Source organism: Somniosus microcephalus, chromosome 4 (assembly GCF_052327205.1).
Source record: "Somniosus microcephalus isolate GS21.2 chromosome 4, FLI_Smic_1.0, whole genome shotgun sequence".
In the NCBI taxonomy this organism is placed as follows: Eukaryota; Metazoa; Chordata; class Chondrichthyes; order Squaliformes; family Somniosidae; genus Somniosus; species Somniosus microcephalus.
The window spans coordinates 84,125,700-84,152,157 of record NC_140990.1 but is presented as its reverse complement, the minus strand read 5'-3'; the positions used below and the strand labels follow the sequence as shown (position 1 = coordinate 84,152,157).

The 26,458-nt window shown below is 46.1% G+C and overlaps 1 protein-coding gene and 1 pseudogene across 2 annotated transcripts in view; one reads left to right on the top strand and one right to left on the bottom strand.

The window, feature by feature from the left end:
- LOC147119393 (uncharacterized) overlaps positions 1 to 1,319 on the bottom strand; it is a 42,870-nt pseudogene extending 41,551 nt beyond the window's left edge.
- Positions 1 to 21,627, top strand: part of LOC147119392 (uncharacterized) — a 41,038-nt gene extending 19,411 nt beyond the window's left edge. The window contains exon 4 of one of the 2 annotated variants that reach the window (XM_085985009.1): positions 21,195 to 21,627. In XM_085985009.1, coding sequence (XP_085841135.1) covers positions 21,195 to 21,627 — 433 coding nt within the window. Of the gene's footprint in view, positions 1 to 21,032 lie in introns of both variants that reach the window. The other variant, XM_085985008.1, reaches the window with a different exon arrangement.
- The last annotated feature ends 4,831 nt before the right edge of the window (positions 21,628 to 26,458 follow it).

The window sequence follows — 26,458 nt, the reverse complement described above, 5'->3', positions numbered from 1 at the left end:
AGAACACAATCAGCTATATATCCAGAATATTAAACTCCAGCCCAGTTATAGGGTGGTTAACATCAGCAGAAAGAAACCCCAACCGTCAAAATGAACATGGTTCAGTCCTGGATGTGATTAACAGCAACAATAACAGCAGAATCCAACCCCTGCAGTCACTTGTGAACTCGCTGGTGTGTCAGCAGGTGGGATGACTGAGTGAATGCCTTCCCACACACGGGGCAGGTGAACTGCCTCTCCCCAGTGTGAACTCGCTGGTGTTCAATGAGGTTGGATGAGTGCCTGAACTTCTTCCCACAGTGAGAGCAAATGAACATCCTCTCCCCAGTGTGAACACGCTAGTGTGTCAACAGGTGGGATGATTTTGTGAATCCCTTTCCACACTCAGAGCAGGTGAACGGCCTCTCCCCAGTGTGAGTGCGTTGATATGTCCGCAAATCCTTTGTGCTTTTGAAGCTCTTTTCACAGTCAGAACATTTAAAAGGTCTGTTATCAGTGTGAACAAGTTGGTGTTCAGTGAGGTGGGATGAATAAGTGAATCCCTTCCCACACATGGAGCAGGTGAACGGTCTCTCCCCAGTGTGAGTGCGTCAGCGTGTCAGAAGGCTGGATGACTGAAAGAATCCCTTCCCACACACAAGACATGTGAACGGCCTCTCCCCAGTGTGAACTCGCTGGTGTCTCAGTAGATGTCTTGTGGTTTTAAAGATCTTCTCACATTCAGAACATTTAAACGGTCTCTCATCAGTGTGAACAATTTGGTGTGCAGTGAGGGTGGTTAAAGAAGTGAATCACTTCCCACAGATGGTGCAGGTGAACGCCCTCTCCCCAGTGTGAACTCGCTGGTGTGTCAGAAGGGTGGATGACCAAGTGAATCCCTTCCCACAAACGGTGCAGGTGAACGGCCTCTCCCATTGGTGTTCAATGAGGTTGTGTGATTGTCTGAACACCTTCCCGCAGTGAGAGCAACCAAACTGTCTCTCAGTGTGAATGAACTGGTGTTTAACCAGGTCCTCGGAGCTTTTAAAGCTGTTCCCACAATCAGAACAGTTAAAAGGCCTTTCATCAGTGTGAACTCGCTGGTGTCTCAGTAGGTGGGACAAAAAATTGAATCCTTTCCCACACACGGAGCAAGTGAACGGCCTCTCGCCGGTGTGAGTACTTTGGTGTGTCAGCCGACTGGATGACTGAGTGAATCCCTTCCCACACGTGGAGCAGGTGAACGGCCTCTCCCCAGTGTGACTGCATTGATGAGTTTCCAGCTGGGATGGGTAATTGAATCCCTTCCCACAGTCCCCACATTTCCAAGGTTTCTCCATGGTGTGGGTGTCCTTGTGTCTCTCCAGGTTGGCTGATCAGTTAAAGCCTCATACACACACAGAACACGTGTACGGTTTCTCCCCGCTGTGAACGGTGCGATGTTTTTTCAGGCTGTGTAACTGGTTAAAGCTCTTTCCACAGTCAGTGCACTGGAACACTCTGTAACGTCCGTGTGTAATTGAGACACGGACTGCAGGAGTTGGTTATAACAGGTGTTTACTGAATGGAGACAAAATGGAACTACTATACAAAGTTACTGCACAGGCTTATATACCGGGGTGGTCACTACTGGTACTGCAGTATACAGGGGCTGCAGAATATAGTTCCTTCTTCAAAGTACATGCACTACAATTCCTCCCCTTTTAGCTAAACAGTACATAATATTCGATTAATAATTAAATAACATATTTACAATTACAGTTGCTGTATACATTAGCTGAAGTTAAGCAATTATAAATTCAGTCTTTGAGGAGGCTTCCTAATTCTGTCCGGATAACGCCTCTTTGGGGTATCAGGTTCTTCTGGCAAAGTTGATTCGGGATCAACGTCGTTGTTTGGTTCGTCTGCTTCCAATATCACCGATTCTGAGGTAGATGCAATTAGTACTTCGGTTTCATCACCAGGTGTATCGGATCGTAGTGTGGATTTGACGTTTTCCAGTGACTGTAGAATCTGGTCAGCATGGCGTCTTACAATGCTCTCTCCAACGTCCACGGTATACATTAGAGGTCCTTGCCGTGTGCAGATCGTTCCTGGCTGCCATTTCTCTGTGCGGTAGTCCCGGGCCAAAACTGGTTGACCTATCTTAAAACTCCTGGTTGGCCTTTCATTCATATTCTGAAACTGCCTGTTCTCCACATCTCTTCTGATGTTTGGCTTAACCAAATCCAAGCGGTATCTTAGTCTTCGATTGAAGAACATCATGGCTGGTGTTTGGTTGGTAACCGCATGTGTCGCATTCCGGTAGGCAATCAGGAAGTAATCCACCTTGTGTTGTAGGGGTATGTCTTCATTACACATTGCCTTGATAGCCTTCTTGAATGTTTGAACGAACCTCTCAGCCAATCCATTGGTGGCTGGGTGATATGGGGCGGATGTGTAATGCTTAACACCATTGTTTTTTAAGAACCTCTGGAACTCTTCAGACACAAACTGTGGTCCATTGTCGGAGCAAATCTGTTCAGGCAGCCCATTTCTGGCGAATATGGTTCGTAAGACTGTGATGGTTTTTTCTGTGGTGGTTGAGGACATTTTTATTACCTCTGGCCACTTTGAATGTGCATCCACCGCAATTAAAAACATCGAGTCCATAAATGGACCAGCAAAATCAATGTGTACCCTTTGCCATGGAGATGAGGGCCACTCCCATGGATGTAGAGGGGCTTGTGGTGGGGCGTTTTGGACCTTCTGGCATCCTGTACAGCTCTTGGTCATCTCTTCGATTTCTCTATCGATTCCCGGCCACCACACAAACGCTCTGGCTAAGTTCTTCATTTTTACCCCTCCCAGATGACCCTCATGAAGCTCATTGAGCACTCTATCCTTCAATTTGGGTGGAATTACTACTCTGGATCCACACATCAAGGTTCCTCAGCACACTGACAGCTGTTCTCTTCTCGGCGAGAATGCTGGCAACAGTGGTTCGCCATGTGCTGGCCATCCCTTCACCATTAAATCATAGACCCTGGAGAGTGTCGGGTCATTTCGTGTTTCCTTTTCTATGTTTGCATTCGTCACAGGTAGACATTCGACTATGGTCAAGTGGAATATCTCCACAGGATCCACTGCAGGTGCTTCTTCCACCGTCGGCAACGGTAGGCACGACAATCCATCAGCACTCCCATGCTGTTTAGTTCCTTTGTACTCGATGTCATATTGGTGTGCCCCTAGGAAAAGGGACCACCTCTGTAGCCGTTGTGCTGTCATTATCGGGACGCCCTTCTTAGGGTTGAAAATGGAGACAAGAGGTTGATGATCAGTTAGTAGAGAAAATTTCTGACCGTGCAGGTAGTGATTGAACTTCTTCACCCCCCACACCAGGCTGAGGGCCTCTCTGTCAATCTGGGCGTAGTTACGCTCGGCTGCATTTAACGAGCGTGACGCAAAAGCTATCGGCCTCTCTGAACCATCAAGGGATTTATGTGACAGTACCGCTCCAACGCCATAGGGAGACGCATCACACGCCAGTCTTACCGGTAGTGATGGGGTGTAGTGAGCCAATACTTCTCTAGAAGTGATCAGGCCTTTACACTTCTGAAAGGCCCGCTTACATTCAGCACTCCATTTCCATGCTACTCCAGTTTGTAGCAGGGCATTCAGTGGGTGCAGAATTGTGGACAAATTCGGCAAAAACTTATGGTAGTAATTCACCAATCCGAGGAATGACCTCAGTTGCGACACATTTTCAGACGCTGGAGCCTTAACTACCGCTTCAATTTTGTCAGGGGACTTATGTAACCCCTCTTCATCAATCACGTGGCCACAATACGATATTTGTTTCTTTAAAAACTCGCACTTGGGGCGATTGGCTCGTAGCCCGTGTTCTCTTAGTCTAGTGAGCACCTGCTCTAGGTTGGCAAGGTGTTCACTGTCATTTTCACCTGTCACTAGGATGTCGTCCAAGTAACACTGAGTCCCCGGAATCCCTTGCAGGACTTGTTCCATCGCTCTTTGCCATATAACCGGAGCTGATGCAACTCCGAATACCAGTCGATTATACTGGTAAAGACCTTTGTGAGTGTTTATCGTGAGATATTTCCTAGAGGATTCTTCAACCTCCATCTGCAAATATGCTTGCGCTAGGTCAATTTTTGTAAAACGTTTCCCTCCAGATAGTGAGGCGAAAATATCTTCTATCCTCGGAAGAGGATACTGTACTGTGTGAAGGACTGGGTTCACAGTCACCTTGAAGTCCCCACAGATGCGAACCTTCCTTGGCTCCTCAGACTTATTGTTTAACGTTTTCTTCATGACAGGAATGATGGGTGTCGCCCACTCACTCCAGTCTACCTTAGTTAGCACGCCTGCATTCTCCAGATTCTCCAGCTCTGCCTCGACGGCTGGGCGAATTGCATACGGCACCGGTCTTGCTTTGAAAAACTTGGGAATTGCATTCTCTTCTATTTTTAACGAGGCGGTTACGCCTTTAAGAGTTCCCAGTTCTTGTTGAAATACCTCTTTAGCGTTAGCCAAGATTTTTGACAATCATCCAGGTGTGACGTCGTCATCCTTTTTACCAGCCACCGTCAGTGCCTGAATGGAGTGCCAGTCTAAACTTATCTTTCTGATCCATTCACGTCCCAATAACGGTGGTCCACCATCTTGCAGTATGTACAGATACAATTTCTGTATTTCCTTGCCGTTGTATTCGACAGGCACCCTTATTTTCCCTCTGGGGTATACTTTCTGCCCCGTATATGTCTTCAAGACAATGGATGTGTCTTTCAAGGGTATGTGTGAGAATAGCTGCTCATAGTCTCGTCGATTCATGACGGTCAGGGCTGATCCTGTATCCAATTCCATTTTGACTTGGGACCCTGCTATCGTGAGGGTGACCCAAATGGTTCGGTGATCCTCTTTTGTGATTACGTTGTGTAGTTTGAGACAGCTTAGTCTCTTGTTCCCGGATTCACTATCGCTCTTCTGGTCTTCGGAACTACTGTCCGTCATCTTTTGTACTTTCCTGTACTTTTCCTTAATAGTATTTTTGTTGTCGTTAGTCTTCTTCCCGGACCTGCAAACTCGTGCAATGTGTCCCATCTTTCCGCATTGCCTGCATGTTTTGTCCTTGGACCAGCAGTCCTTCTGGTCATGGGTTGTTCTGCCGCAGCGATAACATTTTTCAAATCCCCGTGTCATTTCATGGGTGCCGTATTCCTGTGGCTTTTGCTGTATTTTCACAGCTCCTCTTGCTGCTGCTTCGTACGATACTGCCACGCTGAAAGCCTTATCTAGCGTCAGCTCTTTCTCTGAGAGTAACCTCTTCTGGGTTCCTTCACTCAGGAGTCCACAGACAAATTTGTCCCGTAGGGTATCTGCCAGTCCTGCTCCAAACTGGCAGTGCTTTGATAGTTTGCGTAGTTCCGTAAGGTAATCAGCATTGCTCTCATCTTTATGCTGATTTCTCTTGTGGAATTTAAATCTTTCTGCTATCAGCAGCGGTGTAGGATTTAGGTGTTCCTGTAGGATATCAACAATTATGTTAAAACTCTTCGCCATCGGTTTGACTGGAGTGATCAGGTTCCGCTATAGGCCGTACGTTCTTGCGCCCATTAAGTTTAGTAGTACCAATGCCTTTTTTCTCATCGGCTACTTCATTTGCCTTGCAATATACTTCGACTCTTTCCACATACGTGGTCCAGTCTTCTATTGCATTATCGAAGGCAGTGATATTGCCAGTCTTCGGCATCTTGGAGATCTAAGATGGCACCTCCCGCGCTTTGCCTCCTTCCCCGATTGAACAAAATGGCGCCTCCCGCGCTTTGCCTTCTTCCCCGCTGGATTAAGATGGCGCCTCCCGCGCTTTCTGTCTTTTCCGCTGCTGCTAGCGCTGTTGCTGGCGTTTTTATGCCTTGATGGCGACGCCCTATGGTCTTCGCGCACTTCCCCCCCGCGCTGCTGCCAACGCCGCTCTCCGCGGTCCCCGTGGCAAACTGCAGCTCCTCGCGGCTCTCTGCACTTCTAATTTCTTTTATTTTAATTACTGTTCCCGTCGTCAGAGCAGACCCTATGGGACACTTTCCTCCCTCTTCTTGGGTCTGTACGCTGCCCGGCTTCGTAGCACCGGCCGCACCCTGTGTGCTCCACCCTCTCTCTCTCTCTCCTCTTCCCGACAACGCTGCTCGGCCCCGTTGAAAAGCCACCCGATCGAGCTCTAGCCCGCCGCAGCCCAGGAAGGATCAGTGTACTACCTGCCACCAGCCCGATTAGCTGGAACACCATAGACTGGATAACCAAGCCCAGCTCTCGACAGCCTCTCCTGCAAATCTTCGAATTCGATGAATCAGAGGGCGGTTGCCCACGGTCGACGCCCGTTTCTTCTGTTTGTTTTTTTTTCTTTTTGGATTTCTTCCTTCTGGCCTCGACCTCTAACAACTTCGCTTCAGGGATGGATCCCCGTGAGGTGGTGCAGAACTGTAGGTAAGTTCGGATCTGTTCGTCGCCAGTGTAACGTCCGTGTGTAATTGAGACACGGACTGCAGGAGTTGGCTATAACAGGTGTTTACTGAATGGAGACAAAACTGGAACTACTATACAAAGTTACTACACTGGCTTATATACCGGGGTGGTCACTACTGGTACTGCACTATACAGGGGCTGCAGAATATAGTTCCTTCTTCAAAGTACATACACTACACTCTCACTCAGGTGTGTGTATCTCGGTGCTTTTCCAGTCACACTGATGTTTGAAATCTTTTCCCACAGACAGAACAGACAAACATTTCTCCTTCCACATTCAAAGGCTGATGGTATTCCCTGTAAAAAGTTCAGGATAAAACTGCAGAACAGATAATTCTAGTTTCTATGGAACATTCTTTCCTCTCTTATTACATAGATTGTACAGCACAGAAACAGGCCATTCGGCCCAACTGGTCCATGCGGTGTTTATGCTCCACACGAGACTCCTCCCATCTCTCTTCATCTCACCCTATCAGCATCTCCTTCTATTCCTTCCTCCCATGTTACACAATACTCCAGCTGAGGCCGAACTAGTGTGTTATATTGGTTTTGCATAAACCTCCTGGCTTTTGTACTCAATGCCTCTATTTACAAAGCCCAGGATCCCAATTGCTTTAGTATCTGCTTTGTTAACTTCGAAGATTTGTGCACAAACACCCCCAGGTCTCTCTGTTCTTGCACCCCCTATAAAATTGTACCATTTAGTGTGTATTGTCGCTCCTCATTCTTCCCATCAAAATGTATCACCTCACACTTTACTGTGTTTAATTTCACGTGCCGTGTGTCTGCCCATTCCACCAGCCTGTCTATGTCCTCTTGAAATGTATTACTATTTTCCTCACTGTTTACTGCAGTTCCAAGTTTCGTGTCATCTGAAAATTTCATAATTGTGCCCTCTACCCACAAGTCCAAGTCATTAATGTCTATCAAAAAGCAGTGGTCCTAGTACTGAACCCCTGGGGAACACCACTCTATACCTCCCTCCAGTCCGAAAAATAACCATTCACCACAACTCTGTTTTCTATCCTGTAGCCACCTTTGTATCCATGCTGCTACTGCCCCTTTTATCCCATGGGCTTCAGTTTTGCTAACAAGCCCATTATGTGGTACTTTATCAAATGCCTTTTGAAAGTCCATATACACAACATCAATTGCTCCGCCCTCATCCACCCTCTCTGTTCCCGCATCAAAAAACTCAATCCAGTTAGTCAAACACGACTTGCTCTTAACAAATCCATGCTGGCTCGCCTTTCAGTCCATGCTTGTCCGAGTGGCTGTTAACTTTCTCCCGGATTATTGTTTCTAAAAGCTTCCCCACCACCGACGTTAAACTGACTGGCCTGTAATTGCCAGATTTATCCTTCTCCCCTTTTTCAAACAAGTGTGTAACATTTTCAATCCTCCAGTCCTCTGCCATCACCCCGGTATCTAAGGAGGATTTGGAAATTGTGGCCAGCACCTCCACAATTTCTACCCTTACTTACCTCAGCATCCTGGGATGCCTCCCATCTGGACTGGGTGACTTATCCACTTTAAGTACTGCCAGCCTTTCTCGTACCTCCTCTATATCTACCTTTATATCATCCAGTATCCCAGCAACCTCCTCGTTTACCGTGGCTTTGGCGAAGTCGTCTTCCTTGGTAAACACCTTGGTAAAAGGAACACGAGTTATTAAGATTGTTGGAATAAGTTCACCTATAAGACAATCAGCTGTGAGAAAATTGACTAAAATAAATTGGTGTGATGCAACAAACATGGAATACACAAACAATGACCGTTTGTATTACATCACCAGCAGATCTACCAAGGCACGGCTCATCCTGGGCCAGAGGATCTGCTGTTTTACAACCATAGGGATGTTACGCGATGTAACAGACCATTTATCAGAGCCACTGACTTACGTTGGCAAATATGTGTATTTCCATGTTTATTGCATGGAAATTATCGCAGTGATTGGGAGACCAAATTCCAGACAGAAGCACAGACGTGCCGGGGATCTACAGTGTTAATGTGGGGACTGTTAATGCTCCTGTGAAAGAAAGAAAGACTTGCATTTATATAGCACCTTTCACAACCGCAGGATGTCCCAAATCGCTTTACAGCCAATGAAGTACTTTTGAAGTGCAGTCACTGTTGTAATGTAGGAAACACAGCAGCCAAATTGCACACAGCAAGTTCCCACAACAGCAATGTGATAATGACCAGATAATCTATTTTTTGTGATGTTGATTCAGGGATAAATATTGGCCAGGACACTGGGGATCACTGCGAAGGCCTTGGGACGTTTCTTCGACATTATAGGCGACATATAAATTCAAGTTGTTGTTGTTGTTGACAGTGGGAACGGATTCAGTTGCCCATCTGAGGTGGAAACTCATGGATACAGTCACACCGGGGAGAGGCTGCACACCAGCTGAGTTTAAAAAGAGATTCACTCGCTCATCTCACCTACTGACATGTAGCTTTAATAAGCTCTTACAATATTGTGTCCATGACTACACAAACCACTCTGGGTCCAGGTATATTGTGTATCAGTAAAACAGTCCGTGACTGCACAAACCACTCTGGATACAGGTATATTGTGTATCAGTAAAACAGTCCGTGACTGCACAAACCACTCTGGGTACAGGTATATTGTGTATCAGTAAAACAGTCCGTGACCACACAAACCACTCTGGGTACAGTTATATTGTGTATCAGTAAAACAGTCCGTGACTACACAAACCACTCTGGGTACAGGTATATTGTGTATCAGTAAAACAGTCCGTGACTACACAAACCACACTGGGTACAGGTATATTCTGTATCAGTAAAACAGTCCGTGACTACACAAACCACTCTGGGTACAGGTATATTGTGTATCAGTAAAACAGTCTGTGACTACACAAACCACACTGGGTACAGGTATATTGTGTATCAGTAAAACAGTCCGTGACTGCACAAACCACTCTGGGTACAGGTATATTGTGTATCAGTAAAACAGTCCGTGACTACACAAACCGCTCTGGGTACAGGTATATTGTGTATCAGTAAAACAGTCAGTCACTACACAAACCACCCTGGGTACAGGTATATTGTGTATCAGTAAAACAGTCCGTGACTACACAAACCACTCTGGGTACAGGTATATTGTGTATCAGTAAAACAGTCCGTGACTACACAAACCACTCTGGGTACAGGTATAGTGTGTATCAGTAAAACAGTCAGTGACTACACAAACCACCCTGGGTACAGGTATATTGTGTATCAGTAAAACAGTCCATGACTACACAAACCACTCTGGGTCCAGGTATATTGTGTGTCAGTAAAACAGTCCGTGACTACACAAACCACTCTGGGTACAGGTATATTGTGTATCAGTAAAACAGTCCGTGACTACACAAACCACTCTGGGTACAGGTGTATTGTGTATCAATAAAACAGTCCGTGACTACACAAACCACCCTGGGTACAGGTATATTGTGTATCAGTAAAACAGTCCGTGACTACACAAACAACCCTGGGTACAGGTATATTGTGTATCTGTAAAACAGTCCGTGACTACACAAACCACCCTGGGTACAGGTATATTGTGTATCAGTAAAACAGTCTGTGACTACACAAACCACTGTGGGTACAGGTATATTGTGTATCAGTAAAACAGTCCGTGACTACACAAACCACTCTGGGTACAGGTATATTGTGTATCAGTCAAACAGTCCATGACTACACAAACCACCCTGGGTACAGGTATATTGTGTATCAGTAAAACAGTCCGTGACTACACAAACCACTCTGGGTACAGGTATATTGTGCATCAGTAAAACAGTCGGTGACTACACAAACCACTCTGGGTACAGGTATATTGTGTATCAGTAAAACAGTCAGTGACTACACAAACCACTCTGGGTACAGGTATATTGTGTATCAGTAAAACAGCCCGTGACTGCACAAACCACCCTGGGTACAGGTATATTGTGTATCAGTAAAACAGTCCGTGACTACACAAACCACCCTGGGTACAGGTATATTGTGTATCAGTAAAACAGTCCGTGACTACACAAACCACACTGGGTACAGGTATATTCTGTATCAGTAAAACAGTCCGTGACTACACAAACCACTCTGGGTACAGGTATATTGTGTATCAGTAAAACAGTCTGTGACTACACAAACCACACTGGGTACAGGTATATTGTGCATCAGTAAAACAGTCCGTGACTACAAAAACCACTCTGGGTACAGGTATATTGTGTATCAGTAAAACAGTCCGTGACCGCACAAACCACTCTGGGTACAGGTATATTGTGCATCAGTAAAACAGTCCGTGACTGCACAAACCACTCTGGGTACAGGTATATTGTGTATCAGTAAAACAGTCCGTGACTACACAAACCGCTCTGGGTACAGGTATATTGTGTATCAGTAAAACAGTCAGTCACTACACAAACCACCCTGGGTACAGGTATATTGTGTATCAGTAAAACAGTCCGTGACTACACAAACCACTCTGGGTACAGGTATATTGTGTATCAGTAAAACAGTCCATGACTACACAAACCACTCTGGGTACAGGTATATTGTGTATCAGTAAAACAGTCCGTGACTACACAAACCACTCTGGGTACAGGTATAGTGTGTATCAGTAAAACAGTCAGTGACTACACAAACCACCCTGGGTACAGGTATATTGTGTATCAGTAAAACAGTCCATGACTACACAAACCACTCTGGGTCCAGGTATATTGTGTGTCAGTAAAACAGTCCGTGACTACACAAACCACTCTGGGTACAGGTATATTGTGTATCAGTAAAACAGTCCGTGACTACACAAACCACTCTGGGTACAGGTGTATTGTGTATCAGTAAAACAGTCCGTGACTACACAAACCACCCTGGGTACAGGTATATTGTGTATCAGTAAAACAGTCCGTGACTACACAAACAACCCTGGGTACAGGTATATTGTGTATCTGTAAAACAGTCCGTGACTACACAAACCACCCTGGGTACAGGTATATTGTGTATCAGTAAAACAGTCTGTGACTACACAAACCACTGTGGGTACAGGTATATTGTGTATCAGTAAAACAGTCCGTGACTACACAAACCACTCTGGGTACAGGTATATTGTGTATCAGTCAAACAGTCCATGACTACACAAACCACCCTGGGTACAGGTATATTGTGTATCAGTAAAACAGTCCGTGACTACACAAACCACTCTGGGTACAGGTATATTGTGCATCAGTAAAACAGTCGGTGACTACACAAACCACTCTGGGTACAGGTATATTGTGTATCAGTAAAACAGTCAGTGACTACACAAACCACTCTGGGTACAGGTATATTGTGTATCAGTAAAACAGCCCGTGACTGCACAAACCACCCTGGGTACAGGTATATTGTGTATCAGTAAAACAGTCCGTGACTACACAAACCACCCTGGGGACAGGTATATTGTGTATCAGTAAAACAGTCCGTGACTACACAAACCACCCTGGGTACAGGTATATTGTGTATCTGTAAAACAGTCCGTGACTACACAAACCACCCTCGGTACAGGTATATTGTGTATCAGTAAAACAATCTGTGACTACACAAACCACTGTGGGTACAGGTATATTGTGTATCAGCAAAACAGTCCGTGACTACAGAAACCACTCTGGGTACAGGTATATTGTGTATCAGTAAAACAGTCCGTGACTACACAAACCACTCTGGGTACAGGTATATTGTGTATCAGTAAAACAGTCCGTGACTACACAAACCACTCTGGGTACAGGTATATTGTGTATCAGTAAAACAGTCCATGACTGATGTGCCTCAATAATTCCGAGACTCGATGTTAGCGAAACAAAACAAGGCTTTTATTAACTTAGAAGGTAACACGCAGTGGAGAGAGGTATCTTCCATCTGGACGTCTGCAGTACTGGATATGAGGCCAGACTGAGCTTGCTTACATAGGGGCCAGGTATGGGCGGAGCCCTACACACAATACATTACAATATACAATACAATGGTGAGGAGACGGAACTGAGGTAAGGGAACTGAAACCTGAAACCAACCACAGTCACAGGCAGTGATGAATGGAATATTTCATCACAATGACTACACAAACCACTCTGGGCACAGGTATATTGTGTATCAGTAAAACAGTCCGTGACTACACAAACCACTCTGGGTACAGGTATAGTGTGTATCAGTAAAACAGTCAGTGACTACACAAACCACCCTGGGTACAGGTATATTGTGTATCAGTAAAACAGTCCATGACTACACAAACCACTCTGGGTCCAGGTATATTGTGTATCAGTAAAACAGTCCGTGACTACACAAACCACTCTGGGTACAGGTATAGTGTGTATCAGTAAAACAGTCTGTGACTACACAAACCACCCTGGGTACAGGTATATTGTGTATCTGTAAAACAGTCCATGACTACACAAACCACTCTGGGTACAGGTATAGTGTGTATCAGTAAAACAGTCCGTGACTACACAAACAACCCTGGGTACAGGTATATTGTGTATCTGTAAAACAGTCCGTGACTACATAAACCACCCTGGGTACAGGTATATTGTGTATCAGTAAAACAGTCCGTGATTACACAAACCACACTGGGTACAGGTATATTGTGTATCAGTAAAACAGTCAGTGACTACACAAACCACTCTGGGTACAGGTATATTGTGTATCAGTAAAACTGTCCGTGACTGCACAAACCACTCTGGGTACAGGTATATTGTGTATCAGTAAAACAGTCCGTGACTACATAAACAACCCTGGGTACAGGTATATTGTGTATCACTAAAACAGTCCGTGACTACACAAACCACTCTGGGTACAGGTATATTGTGTATCAGTAAAACAGTCCGTGACTACGCAAACCACCCTGGGTACAGGTATATTGTGTATCAGTAAAACAGTCTGTGACTACACAAACCACCCTGGGTACAGGTATATTGTGTATCAGTAAAACAGTCCGTGACTACACAAACCACTCTGGGTACAGGTATATTGTGTATCAGTAAAACAGTCCGTGACTACACAAACCACTCTGGGTACAGGTATATTGTGTTTGAGTAAAACAGTCCATGACTACACACAAACCACTCTGGGTACAGTTATATTGTGTATCAGTAAAACAATCCGTGACTACACAAACCACTCTGGGTACAGGTATATTGTGTATCAGTAAAACAGTCAGTGACTACGCAAACCACTCTGGTACAGGTATAGTGTGTATCAGTAAAACAGTCCGTGACTACACAAACAACCCTGGGTACAGGTGTATTGTGTATCAGTAAAACAGTCCATGACTACACAAACCACTCTGGGTACAGGTATAGTGTGTATCAGTAAAACAGTCCGTGACTACACAAACCACTCTGGGTACAGGTATAGCGTGTATCAGTAAAACTGTCCGTGACTGCACAAACCACTCTGGGTACAGGTATATTGTGTATCAGTAAAACAGTCCGTGACTACACAAACCACTCTGGGTACAGATATATTGTGTATCAGTAAAACAGGTTTATTAAGTATTAAACATCCAGTACAAAGAAGTAATATTGAACAAGAAGGTAGTCGCAGTCTGTTCGTTCGAGTGACCGCGGCGCAAGTCTCCTGATGTATGTTGCTGTGTTCCGTTGACCGAAGCTCGCTTACTTGGGATCTTGCTGTGTTCTGTTGACCAAAGCTCCTATCAATCTCTGGTTACATGGTGCGCGCTTTCGATGTTCAAAACCTGTACCTTTATACCCTTTTTGCTCTTGTTTTGCTTACGTGGCAGTAATTACATAAGAACATAAGAAGTAGGAGCAGGAGTACGCCATACGGCCCCTTGGGCCTGCTCCACCATTCAATAGGATCATGGCTGATCCGAACCTAGACTCACGTCCACTTCCCTGCCCACTCCCCGTAACCCCTAATTCCCTTATCAGCTAGGAAACTGTCTATCTCCGTTTTAAATTTATTTAATGTCGCAGCTTCCACAGCTCTCTGAGGTAGCAAATTCCATCGATTTACTACCCTCTGAGTGAAGAAGTTTCTCCTCATCTCAGTTTTGAAAGGGTAGCCCCTTATTCTAAGATTATGCCCCCTATTTCTAGTCTCACCCATCAGTGGAAACATCCTCACCGCATCCACCCGATCAAGCCCCCTCACAATCTTATATGTTTCAATAAGATCACCTCTCATTCTTCTGAATTCCAATGAGTAGAGGCCCATCCTACTCAACCTTTCCTCATACGTCAACCCCCTCATCTCCGGAATCAACCGAGTGAACCTTCTCTGAACTGCCTCGAGAGCAAGTATATCTTTTCTTAAATATGGAAACCAAAACTGTATGCGGTATTCCAGGTGTGGCCTCACCAGTACCCTGTATAACTGAAGCAAGACTTCCCTGCTTTTATACTCCATCCCCCTTGCAATAAAAGCCAAGATTCCATTGGCCTTCCTGATCACCTGCTGTACCTGCATACCAGCCAATTGTGTTTCATGCACCAGGTCCCCCAGATCCCTTTGTACTGTAGCACTTTGCAGTTTCTCTCCATTTAGATAATACATAGATACATAGATACATAGAAGATAGGAGCAGGAGTAGGCCATTCGGCCCTTCGTGCCTGCTCCGCCATTTAATGAGATCATGGCTGATCCTTTAATTCAGTATCCCGTCCTCGCCTTCTCTCCGTAACCCTTAACCCCTTTTGCCCGTAGAAATATATCTAATTCCCTCTTAAATATATTTAATGAGCTGGCGTACACTGCCCTCTGTGGCAATGAGTTCCACAGGTTCACCACTCTCTGAGTGAAGAAATTCCCCCTCATCTCTGTCCTAAATGGTTTAGCCCTTATCCTTAAATTATGTCCTCTAGTTCTGTTCTCACCCGCCAAGGGAAACATTCCTTCTGCATCCAGTCTGTCTAGACCTGTCAGAATTTTATACACTTCTATGAGGTCCCCTCTCAATCTTCTAAACTCCAGTGTGTACATCCCTAAACTACATAGTCTCTCCTCATAGGTCATTCCCGCCATTCCTGGTATCAGCCTGGTGAATCGCCGCTGCACCCCCTCCATGGCAAGAACATCCTTCCTCAGATGAGGCGACCAAAACTGTACACAGTACTCGAGGTGTGGTCTCACCAGTGCCCTGTACAGCTGCAGCAAGGTATCCCTGTTCCTGTATTCTAACCCTTTTGCTATGAAGGCCAGCATACCGTTTGCCTTCTTGACCGCCTGTTGCACCTGCATGCTCGCCTTCAGTGACTGGTGTACAAGAACACCCAGGTCTCTCTGTACTTCCCCCTCTCCCAATCTATTGCCATTTAAATAATAATTTGCCCTCCCGTTCCTGCACCCAAGGTGGATAACTTCGCACTTGTCCACATTATAGTGCATCTGCCATTTATCCGCCCAATCGTCCAGTCTGTCCAAATCGCTCTGGAGCTTCCTGGTCTCTTCCTCTGAGCCCACCCCACCTCCTAGTTTAGTGTCGTCTGCAAATTTGGAAATGCTGCATCCGACTCCCTGATCCAGGTCATTAATGTAAATTGTGAACAGCTGGGGGCCCAGGACAGATCCCTGTGGTACCCCACTTGTTACTGCCTGCCATTCAGAAAATGAGCCGTTTATTCCAACTCTCTGTTTTCTATCTGACAGCCAGTTCCCTATCCACGCCAAAACTTTCCCCTTTATCCCATGAGCCTCAATTTTCCATGCTAATCTTTTATGTGGGACCTTATCGAAGGCCTTTTGGAAGTCCAGGTACACCACATCTACTGGCTCTCCCCCATCTATTCTACCAGTTACTCCCTCAAAAAATTCCAATAGATTAGTCAAGCACGATAATAACTTGCTCTTTGATTTTTTTCTGCCAAAGTGCATAACCTCACAATTTCCAACATTATATTCCATCTGCCAAATTTCTGCCCACTCACTTAGCCTGTCTATGTCCTTTTGCAGGTTTTTTATGTCCTCCTCACTCACTGCTTTCCCTCCCATCTTTGTATTGTCGGCAAACTTGGATACATTGCACTCGGTCCCTTCCTCCAAATCGTTAATATAGATTGTAAAGAGTTGGGGTCCCAGCACTGACCCCTGCGGAACACCACTAGTCACTGATTGCCAACCCGAGAATGAACCATTTATCCCAACTCTCTGTTTTTTGTTAGATAACCAATCTTCCACCCATGCCAGTATATTACCCCCAATCCCGTGATTTTTTATCTTGTGCAGTAAACTTTTGTGTGGCACCTTGTCAAATGCCTTTTGGAAGTCCAAATACACCACATCCACTGGTTCCCCTTTATCCACCCTGTTTGTTATGTCCTCAAAGAATTCGAGCAAACTTGTCAAACATGACGTCCCCTTCATAAAACCGTGATGACTCTGTCTGATTAAATTATGCTTATCCAAATGTCCTGTTACTGCTTCATTAATAATGGACTCTCCAACATTTTACCAACCACAGATGTTAGGCTAACTGGTCTATAGTTTCCAGCCTTTTGTCTACTTCCCTTTTTAAATAAGGGTGTTACATTAGCAGTTTTCCAATCTGCTGGGACTTTTCCCAAATCCAGGGAGTTTTGGAAAATTACCACTAATGCATCCACAATCCCTACCGCTACTTCTCTCAAGACCCTAGGATGTAAGCCATCAGGTCCAGGGGATTTATCTGCCTTTAGTCCCATTATCTTACCGAGTACCACCTCCTTAGTGATTTTAATTGTGTTTAGCTCCTCCCCCACTATAGCCCCCTGTTTGTCCAGTGTTGGGATATTTTTAGTGTCCTCTACTGTAAAGACTGATACAAAATATTTGTTCAGCGTTTTTGCCATCTCCATGTTCCCCACCACTAATTTCCCGGTCTCGTCCTCTAAGGGACCAACATTCACTTTAGCCACCCTTTTTCTTTTTATATAACTGTAGAAACTCTTGCTATCTGTTTTTATATTTTTTGCTAGTTTACTTTCATAATCTATCTTCCCTTTCTTAATTAATCTTTTCGTTATTCTTTGCTGGCTTTTAAATGCTTCCCAATCTTCTATCCTCCCACTAGATTTGGCTACTTTATATGCCCTTGTTTTCAGTCGGATACTATCCTTTATTACTTTACTTAGCCACGGATGGCTGTTTTTTCTTTTAAGCCCCTTTTTCCTCAGTGGAATATATTTTTCTTGAAAGTTGTGAAATTTCTCCTTGAATGTACACCACTGCTCATGTACCGTCTTACACTTTGATCTATTTTCCCAGTCCACTTTAGTCAACTCTGCTCTCTGACACCTGGTAAAAAGTCTTGCTTCCCTCGTTAGCCATCTTATGACCTGGTTGATCCTTCTGACTTTTTCTCTATGCGTAACAAAGTACCCTTATCTCAGATCTTCACTTTTCACAGAGCATTTTCTAGAATATTTTCTAAATAGTCGGTCCATCCTATAGCTGTACCAATGAAGGATGTCTCCAACTCCTATCTCTTTCTCTAGTTTTTATCCCTTTAAGCATAATATTGCTGAATTCCTCGTCTCAATAAACTTAGCACTACATTCTGTTACTTCGGTAATTGGGAACAGCAGTTTTTTTTAGTCAGGTTGGCATATTTCCCATCCTGCTTTGCTCTCAGCCATTTGCCATTTTATACAGGCTTTTAGGCTTTTAACATACAATTTCACATATTATAGTTATATAAAAATGCTTATAGAATCCTAATAATATTTACTAAATCCTGCAGGTACACCCTAGCCTACAGACACAATAGCATGTTCACACAGGGGAGAGGCCGTTCAGCAGCTGTGTGTGTGGAAAGGGATTCACTCGGTCATCCCATTTACTGACACACCAGCACAGTCACACTAGAGAGAGATCGGTTAGATACTTCACGTGTGGGAAGGAATTTACTCAGTTTTCCCACCTATTAACACTCCAGCGTTAAAAGGTCAAAGGATTTGAGACACAATACTGAACAAAAGCTGTTTGTTTAAATGTGTGTGTCGGAAGAAATTCACTCGTTTACCCACCTGCTGAAACACCAGCGAGTTCACAAGTGACTGCAGGGGTTGGATTCTGCTGTTGCTGATGTTAATCACATCCAGGACAGAACTATAGCAGATGGCCCGTGCACTTGGGTTTCAGTGTAATTTGCATCCTAATTTTATTGCTTGGCCCTCCGGCCCCAATCTCACGCCTATCACAGATAATAATTTTCTATGTGCTAATATGGGCTTTCAATGGCGATGTTTTTACCCAACATTCCCCGCGCGAGTGAATGTGCCCTATCCACACTACAGGAGCCCAGTGCGCAGGCGCAGCACCAGACCGCGATGGAGCATGCGCAGTGTGAGTGTTGGGAAAGGACAAAGGCTGGAGAATCGGATCGGCAGCGGGTTGCTCGGAGGCGTAATGAACCGGAATATGGGCGGATAGGCTTCATAAACACCTGGTGTAGGCCGCAAGCCCCGATCAATAACCTAATGGTCCCGCGATTGCTGCTGCGGGGCTTTTTCCCGCTAGTAGTCCCAGGTTAACGGCCGCCATCCTGGTAACGGAGAGTGGGAAGCTTCACTGTGCGGCCATCTTGGTGCAGGAACAATGAGTCAGGGGGGGCATCACGGCACCTGATCCAAGTGCCCCAGGGGTGAAAACCATTGGTGGATTGTGTGTCAGGTGTGTGTCCAGCTGCGGGTTTGATTGGTCAGTGACTCGCCCGGGTTACCCAAGGGTTTAAAGTCAGAGCAGGGCGCATGCGCGGCCACCTTGGGACAGGAACCAGGAGGAGAGAATGTTCTCAATTTCTATCCTGGACTCACAGTGATGGCTTTTGTAAACTGAGAGTGTGCAGCTATCGGGAAAGATTGAACAGGTTGGGGATTTTTTCTTCAGAAAAGGGAAGACTTAGAGGAGACCTGATAGAGGTCTTTAAAATTATAAATGGCTTGGACAGGATAGATGTGGAGAGAATCCAAAACTAGGGGCCATAAATACAAGATAGTTACTAATAAATCCAACAGGGAAATGAGGAGAAACGTCTTTACTCAGAGAGTGGTTAGAATGTGGAACTCGCTAATACAGGAATAAAAACATAAAATGCTGGAAGTACTCAGCAGGTGAGGCAGCATCTGTAGAGAGAGAAACAGAGTTAACGTTTCAGGTCAATGACCCTTCGTCAGAACTGGAAAAAGTTGGAGATGTAACCGGTTTTAAAGCAAGTGTAGGGGCAGGGAGAGGGGGGAGGGGAGGAAAGAACAAAGGGAAGGTCTGTGATAGGATGGAAGGCAGGAGAGATGAAGAGACAAAAGGGATGATGGTGCGAGGCAAAAAGAGATGGTAATGGGACAAGTTAAGAAACAAAAGATGGCTCTAGATGAAGTGTAAATGGCAATGGCAGGATGATCAACAGCTGCCATGTGAGAGAGAGAAAAAATGATTGGGGCCGAGGTTATGGTCTGAAATTGTTGAACTCGATGTTGAGTCCAGAAGGCTGTAAAGTACCTAATCGAAAGATGAGGTGCTGTTCCTCGAGCTTACGTTGAGCTTCATTGGAACAGTGTAAGAGGCCGAGGACAGAGAGGTCAGAGTGGGAGTGAAGCGGAGAATTAAAGTGACAGGCGACCGGAAGCTCGGGGTCACCCTTACGGACTGAACGGAGGTGTTCCGCAAAGCGGTCACCCAATCTGTGTTTGGTCTTCCCAATGTAGAGGAGACTGCATCGGGAGCAGCGAATACAGCACACTAAATTGCAAGAAGTACAAGTAAATCGCTGTTTCACCTGGAAGGGGTGTTTGGGGCCCTGGACAGTGGGAAGGGAGGAGGTAAAAGGGCAGGTGTTCCATCTCCTGCACTTGCACGGGAAGGTGCTGGGCGAAGGGGAAGGGGTGTTGTGGGTGATAGAGGAGTGAACCAGGGTGATGTAGAGTGAGCAGTCCCTTCGGAATGCTGAAAGGGGAGGTGAGGGGAAGATGTGTTTGGTGGTGGGATCGCTAATACAGGAAGTGGTTGAAGCAAATAGCGTTGATGCTTTCAAAGGAAACGAGATGAGCACATGAGAGAACGGAATAGAAACATATGCTGAAAGGCTGAGATGAGGTAGATGGAGTGGGAGGACACTTGTGTGGTGTATGAACACACAGCACAGACTAGTTGGGCCGAATGGCCTGTGCTGTATATTCTATATAATTCTATATAAACTCCTTTTACAGGATATTAGAATGGGAGGATTTGCAGGCAGGAAGCTCAAACCAGACATCACATCAAGATCTGACTGGGTCGATTGCTTTATCAGGACCTGAATATCCTCAGCCTTTGAATGTGGAAGGAGAAATGTTTGTCTGTTCTGTCTGTGGGAAAAGATTTCAAACATCAGTGTGACTGGAAAAGCACCGAGACACACACACCCGAGTGAGAGTGTTCCAGTGCACTGACTGTGGAAAGAGCTTTAACCAGTTTCACAGCCTGAAAAAACCTCGCGCCGTTCACAGCGGGGAGAAACCATACACGTGTTGTGTGTGTGGACGAGGCTTCAACTGATCATCCAACCTGGAGAGACACAAGGACACCCGCACCACAGAGAAACCCTGGAAATGTGGGGACTGTGGGAAGGGATTCAATTACCCGTCCAAGCTGGAAACTCATCGACGCAGTCATACCGGGGAGAGGCCGTTCACCTGCTCCGTGTGTGGGAAGGGATTCACTCTGTCGTCCAACCTCCAGATACACCTGAGAGTTCACACCGGGGAGAGGCCGTTCACCTGCATTGAATGTGGGAAGGGATTCACTACTTTATCCAACCTGCTGAAACACCAGGGTATTCACACAGATAACAGACCTTTTAAATGTTCTGACTGTGAGAAGATTTTTAAAGGCAGAAACGAACTGCTGACACACCAACGTATTCACACTGGGGAGAGGCCGTTCACCTGCTCCGTGTGTGAGAAGGGATCCACTCAGTTATCACACCTTCAGAGACACCAGAGAGCTCACACTGGGGAGAGGTTGTTCACCTGCTCTGAGTGTGGGAAGGGATTCGCGAATTCATCCGAGCTTCTGAGACACCAACGAGTTCACACTGGGGAGAGGGCATTCACCTGCTCTGTGTGTGGGAAGGGATTCACTCGATCATTCACCCTGCTGAAACACCAGCGAGGTCACAAGTGACTGCAGGGGTTCGATTCTGCTGTTATTGCTACTGTTAATCACATCAAGGACTGAACCATATTTGTTCTGTCAGTTATAGGAACAGGAGGAGGCTATTTAGCCCCTCGAGTCTGTTCCACCATTCAGTGAGATCACGGCTGATCTGTGAGCGAAATCCTTATAACTGCCTTTGCCCCATATCGGTTATTACCTTTCACTGTGCCCTGGGATCCAGGGAGGAAACAGGCTTTACAAAAACCGAGTACGGCCACAGGCACGAATCTAAAACAGTGAATATTCAGGAGAGGGAGGGGAACTAGTGAGTGTAAACGGAGCTGTACTCTGTATCTTACCAGTGCTGTACCTGCCCCATGGAGTGATTCATGGGAAGGTGTAGAGGCAGCTTTATTCTGTATCTAACCCGTGCTGTACCTGCCCTGGGAGTGTTTGATGGGACAGTGTAGAGGGAGCTTTACTCTGCATCTAACCCGTGCTGTACTTGACCTGGGAGCGATTGATGGGACAGTGTAGAGGGAGCTTTACTCTGTATCTAACCATGCTGTACCTGCCCTGGGAGTGTTTGATGGGACAGTGTAGAGGGAGCTTTACTCTGTATCTAACCCGTGCTGTACCTGCCCTGGAAGTGTTTGATGGGTCAGTGTAGAGGGAGCTTTACTCTGTATCTAACCCGTGCTGTACCTGCCCTGGGAGCGTTTGATGGGACAGTGTAGAGGGGGCTTTACTCTGTATCTAACCCGTGCTGTACCTGCCCTGGGAGTGTTTGATGGGACAGTGTAGAGGAGCTTTACTCTGTATCTAACCCGTGCTGTACCTGCCTTGTGAGTGTTTGAGGGACAGTGTAGAGGAAGCTTTACTCTGTATCTAACCCGTGCTGTACCTGACCTGGATGTGTTTTACAGGACAGTGTTGAGGGAGCTTTACTCTGTATCTAACCCGTGCTGTTCCTGCCCTGGGAGTGTTTGATGGGACAGTGTAGAGGGAGCTTTACTCTATATCTAATCCAACCTGTTCCTACCTTGCGAGTGTTTAATGGGACAGTGTAGAGAGATATTTACTCTGTATCTAGCCCATGCTGTACCTGCCCTGGGAGTGTTGATGGGACAGTGTAGAGGGAGCTTTACTCTGTATCTAACCCAACCAGTTCCTGCCTTGAGAGTGTTTGATGGGACAGCATAGAGGGAGCTTTACTCTGTATTTAACCCGTGCTGTTTTTGCCCTGGGAGTGTTTGATGGGACAGTGTAGAGGGAGCTGTACTCTGTATCTAACATGTGCTATACCTGCCCTGGGAGTGTGCAATGGGACAGTGTAGAGGGAGCTTTACTCTTTATCTTACCCGCGCTGTACCTGCCCAAGGAATCGTTGATGGGACAGTATAGAGGGAGCTTTATTCTGTATCTAACCGATGCTGTACCTGCCCTGGGTGTGTTTGATGGGACAGTGTCGAGGTAGCTTTACTCTGTATCTAACCCAACTTGTTCCTGCCTTGCGAGTGTTTCATGGGACATGTGTAGAGGGAGATTTACTCTGTATCTAACCCGCGCTGTACCTGCCTTGGTAGTGTTTGATGGGACAGTGTAGAGGGAGATTTATTCTGTATCTAACCCAACCTGTTCCTGCCTTGCGAGTGTTTGATGGGACAGTGTAGAGGCATATTTACTCTGTATCTAACCCGTGCTGTACCCGCCCTGGGAGTGTTTAATGGTACAGTGTAGAGGAAGCTATACTTTGTATCTAACCCGTGCTGTTCCTGCTCTGGGAGTGTTTGATGGGACAATGTAGAGGGAGCTTTACTCTGTATCGAACCTGCGCTGTACCTGCCCTGGGAATCTTTGATGGGACAGTATAGAGGGAGCTTTATTCTGTATCTAACATGTGCTATACCTGCCCTGGGAGTGTTTGATGGTACAGTGTAGAGGGAGATTTATTCTGTATCTAACCCAACCTGTTCCTGCCTTGCGAGTGTTTGATGGGACAGTGTAGAGGCATATTTACTCTGTATCTAACATGTGCTGTACCTACCCTGGGAGTGTTTGATGGGACAGTGTAGATGGAGCTTTATTCTGGATGTAACCCATGCTGTACCTGCCCTGGGAGTGTTTGATGGGACAGTGTAGAGGGAGCTTTACTCTGTATCTAACCCGTGCTGTACATGCCCTGGGAGTGTTTGATGGGACAGTGTAGGGGGAGTTTTGCTCTGTATCTAACCCATGCTGTACCTGCCCTGGGAGTGTTTAATGGTACAGTGTAGAGGGAGCTTTACTTTGTATCTAACCTGTGCTGTTCCGGCCCTGGGAGTGTTTGATGGGACAGTGTAGAAGGAGCTTTACTCTGTATCTAACCCACGCTGTACCTCCCCTAGGAATCTTTGATGGGACAGTATAGAGGGAGCTTTACTCTGCATCTAACCCGTGCTGTACCTGCCCTGGGACCGATTGATGGGACAGTGTAGAGGGAGCTTTACTCTGGAGCTAACCCATGCTGTACCTGCCCTGGGAGTGTTTGATGGGACAGTGTAGAGGGAGCTTTATTCTGTATGTAACCCATGCTGTACCTGCCCTGGGAGTGTTTGATGGGACAGTGTAGAGGGAGCTTTATTCTGTATCTAACCCGTGCTGTACCTGCCCTGGGACTGTTTGATGGGACAGTGTAGGGGGAGCTTTACTTTTTATCTGACCCGTGCTGTACCTGCCCTGGATGTGTTTTATGGGACAGTGTAGCGGAAGTTTTGCTCTGTATCTAACCCATGCTGTACCTGCCCTGGGAGTGTTTAATGGCACAGCGTAGAGGGAGCTTTACTTTCTATCTAACCCGTGCTGTTCCGGCCCTGGGAGTGTTTGATGGGACAGTGTAGAAGGGGCTTTACTCTGTATCTAACCCACGCTGTACCTCCCCTAGGAATCTTTGATGGGACTGTATACAGGGAGCTTTATTCTGTATCTAACATGCGCTATACCTGCCCTGGGAGCGTTTGATGGGACAGTGGAGAGGGAGATTTATTCTGTATCTAACATAACCTGTTCCTGCCTTGCGAGTGTTTGATGGGACAGTGTAGAGGCATATTTACTCTGTATCTAACCCGTGCTGTACCTACCCTGGGAGTGTTTAATGGGACAGTGTAGATGGAGCTTTATTCTGTATGTAACCCATGCTGTACCTGCCCTGGGAGTGTTTGATGGGACAGTGTAGAGGGAGCTTTACTCTGTATCTAACCCGTGCTGTACCTGCACTGGGAGTGTTTGATGGGACAGTGTAGAGGGAGCTTTACTTTTTATCTGACCCGTGCTGTACCTCCCCTAGGAATCTTTGATGGGACAGTATAGAGGGAGCCATATTCTGTATCTAACATGTGCTATACCTGCCCTGGGAGTGTTTGATGGGACAGTGTAGAGGAAGCTTTACCCTGTATCTTACCCGTGCTGTACCTGCCCTGGGAGTGTTTGATGGGACAGTGTAGAGCGAGAGTTATTCTGTATCTAACCCAACCTGTTCCTGCCTTCGAGTGTTTGAAGGGACAGTGTAGAGAGAGCTTTACTCTGTATCTAGCCTGTGCTGTAGCTGATCTGGGAGTGTTTGATGAGACAGTGTAGAGGGAGCTTTGCTCTGTATCTAACCCATGCTGTAGCTGATCTGGGAGTGTTTGATGGGACAGTGTAGGGGAACTTAACTCTGTTTCTAACAGGTGCTGCACCTGCCCTGAGAGTGTTTCATAGGACAGTGTAGAGGAAGCTTTACTCTGTATCTAACCCGTGCTGTACCTGCCCTGAGAGTGTTTCATAGGACAGTGTAGAGGAAGCTTTACTCTGTATCTAACCCATACTGTTCCTGCCTTGCGAGTGTTTGATGGGACAGTGTAGAGAGAGCTTTACTCTGTATCCAACCCATGCTGTACCTGCCCTGGGAGTGTTTGATGGGACAGTGTAGAGGGAGCTTTACTCTGTATCTAACCTATGCTGTACCTGCCCTGAGAGTGTTTGATGGCACAGTGTAGAGGAAGCTTTACTCTGTATCTAACCCGTGCTGTACCTGCCCTGGTAGTGCTTGATGGGACAGTGTAGAGGGAGCTTTACTCTGTATCTGACCCGTGCTGTACCTGCCCTAGGAATCTTTGATGGGACAGTGTAGAGGTAGCTTTACTCTGTATCTAACCCAACCTGTTCCTGCCTTGTGAGTGTTTGATGGGACAGTGTAGAGGGAGCTTTACTCTGTATCTAACCCATGCTGTACCTGCCCTGGGAGTGTTTGATGGGACAGTGTAGCGGAAGCTTTGCTCTGTATCTAACCTGTGCTGTACCTGCCCTGGGAGTGTTTCATAGGACAGTGTAGAGGAAGCTTTACTCTGTATCTAACCGATGCTGTTCCTGCCTTGCGAGTGTTTGATGGGACAGTGTAGAGAGAGCTTTACTCTGTATCCAACCCATGCTGTACCTGCCCTGGGAGTGTTTGATGGGACAGTGTAGGGGGAGCTTTACTCTGTATCTAACCCGTGCTGTACCTGCTCTGAATGTGTTTTACGGGACAGTGTAGAGGGAGTTTTACTCTGTATCTAACCCGTGCTGTACCTGCTCTGAATGTGTTTTACGGGACAGTGTAGAGGGAGTTTTACTCTGTATCTAACCCATGCTGTACCTGCCCTGGGAGTGTTTGATGGGACAGTGTAGAGAAAGCTTTACTCTGTATCTAACCCAACCTGTTCCTGTCTTGCGAGTGTTGGATGGGACAGTGTAGAGGGAGATTTACTCTCTATCTAACCCGTGCTGTACCTGCCCTGGGAGTGTTTGATGGGACAGTGTAGAGGGAGCTTTACTCTGTATCTAACCGCGTGCTGTACTG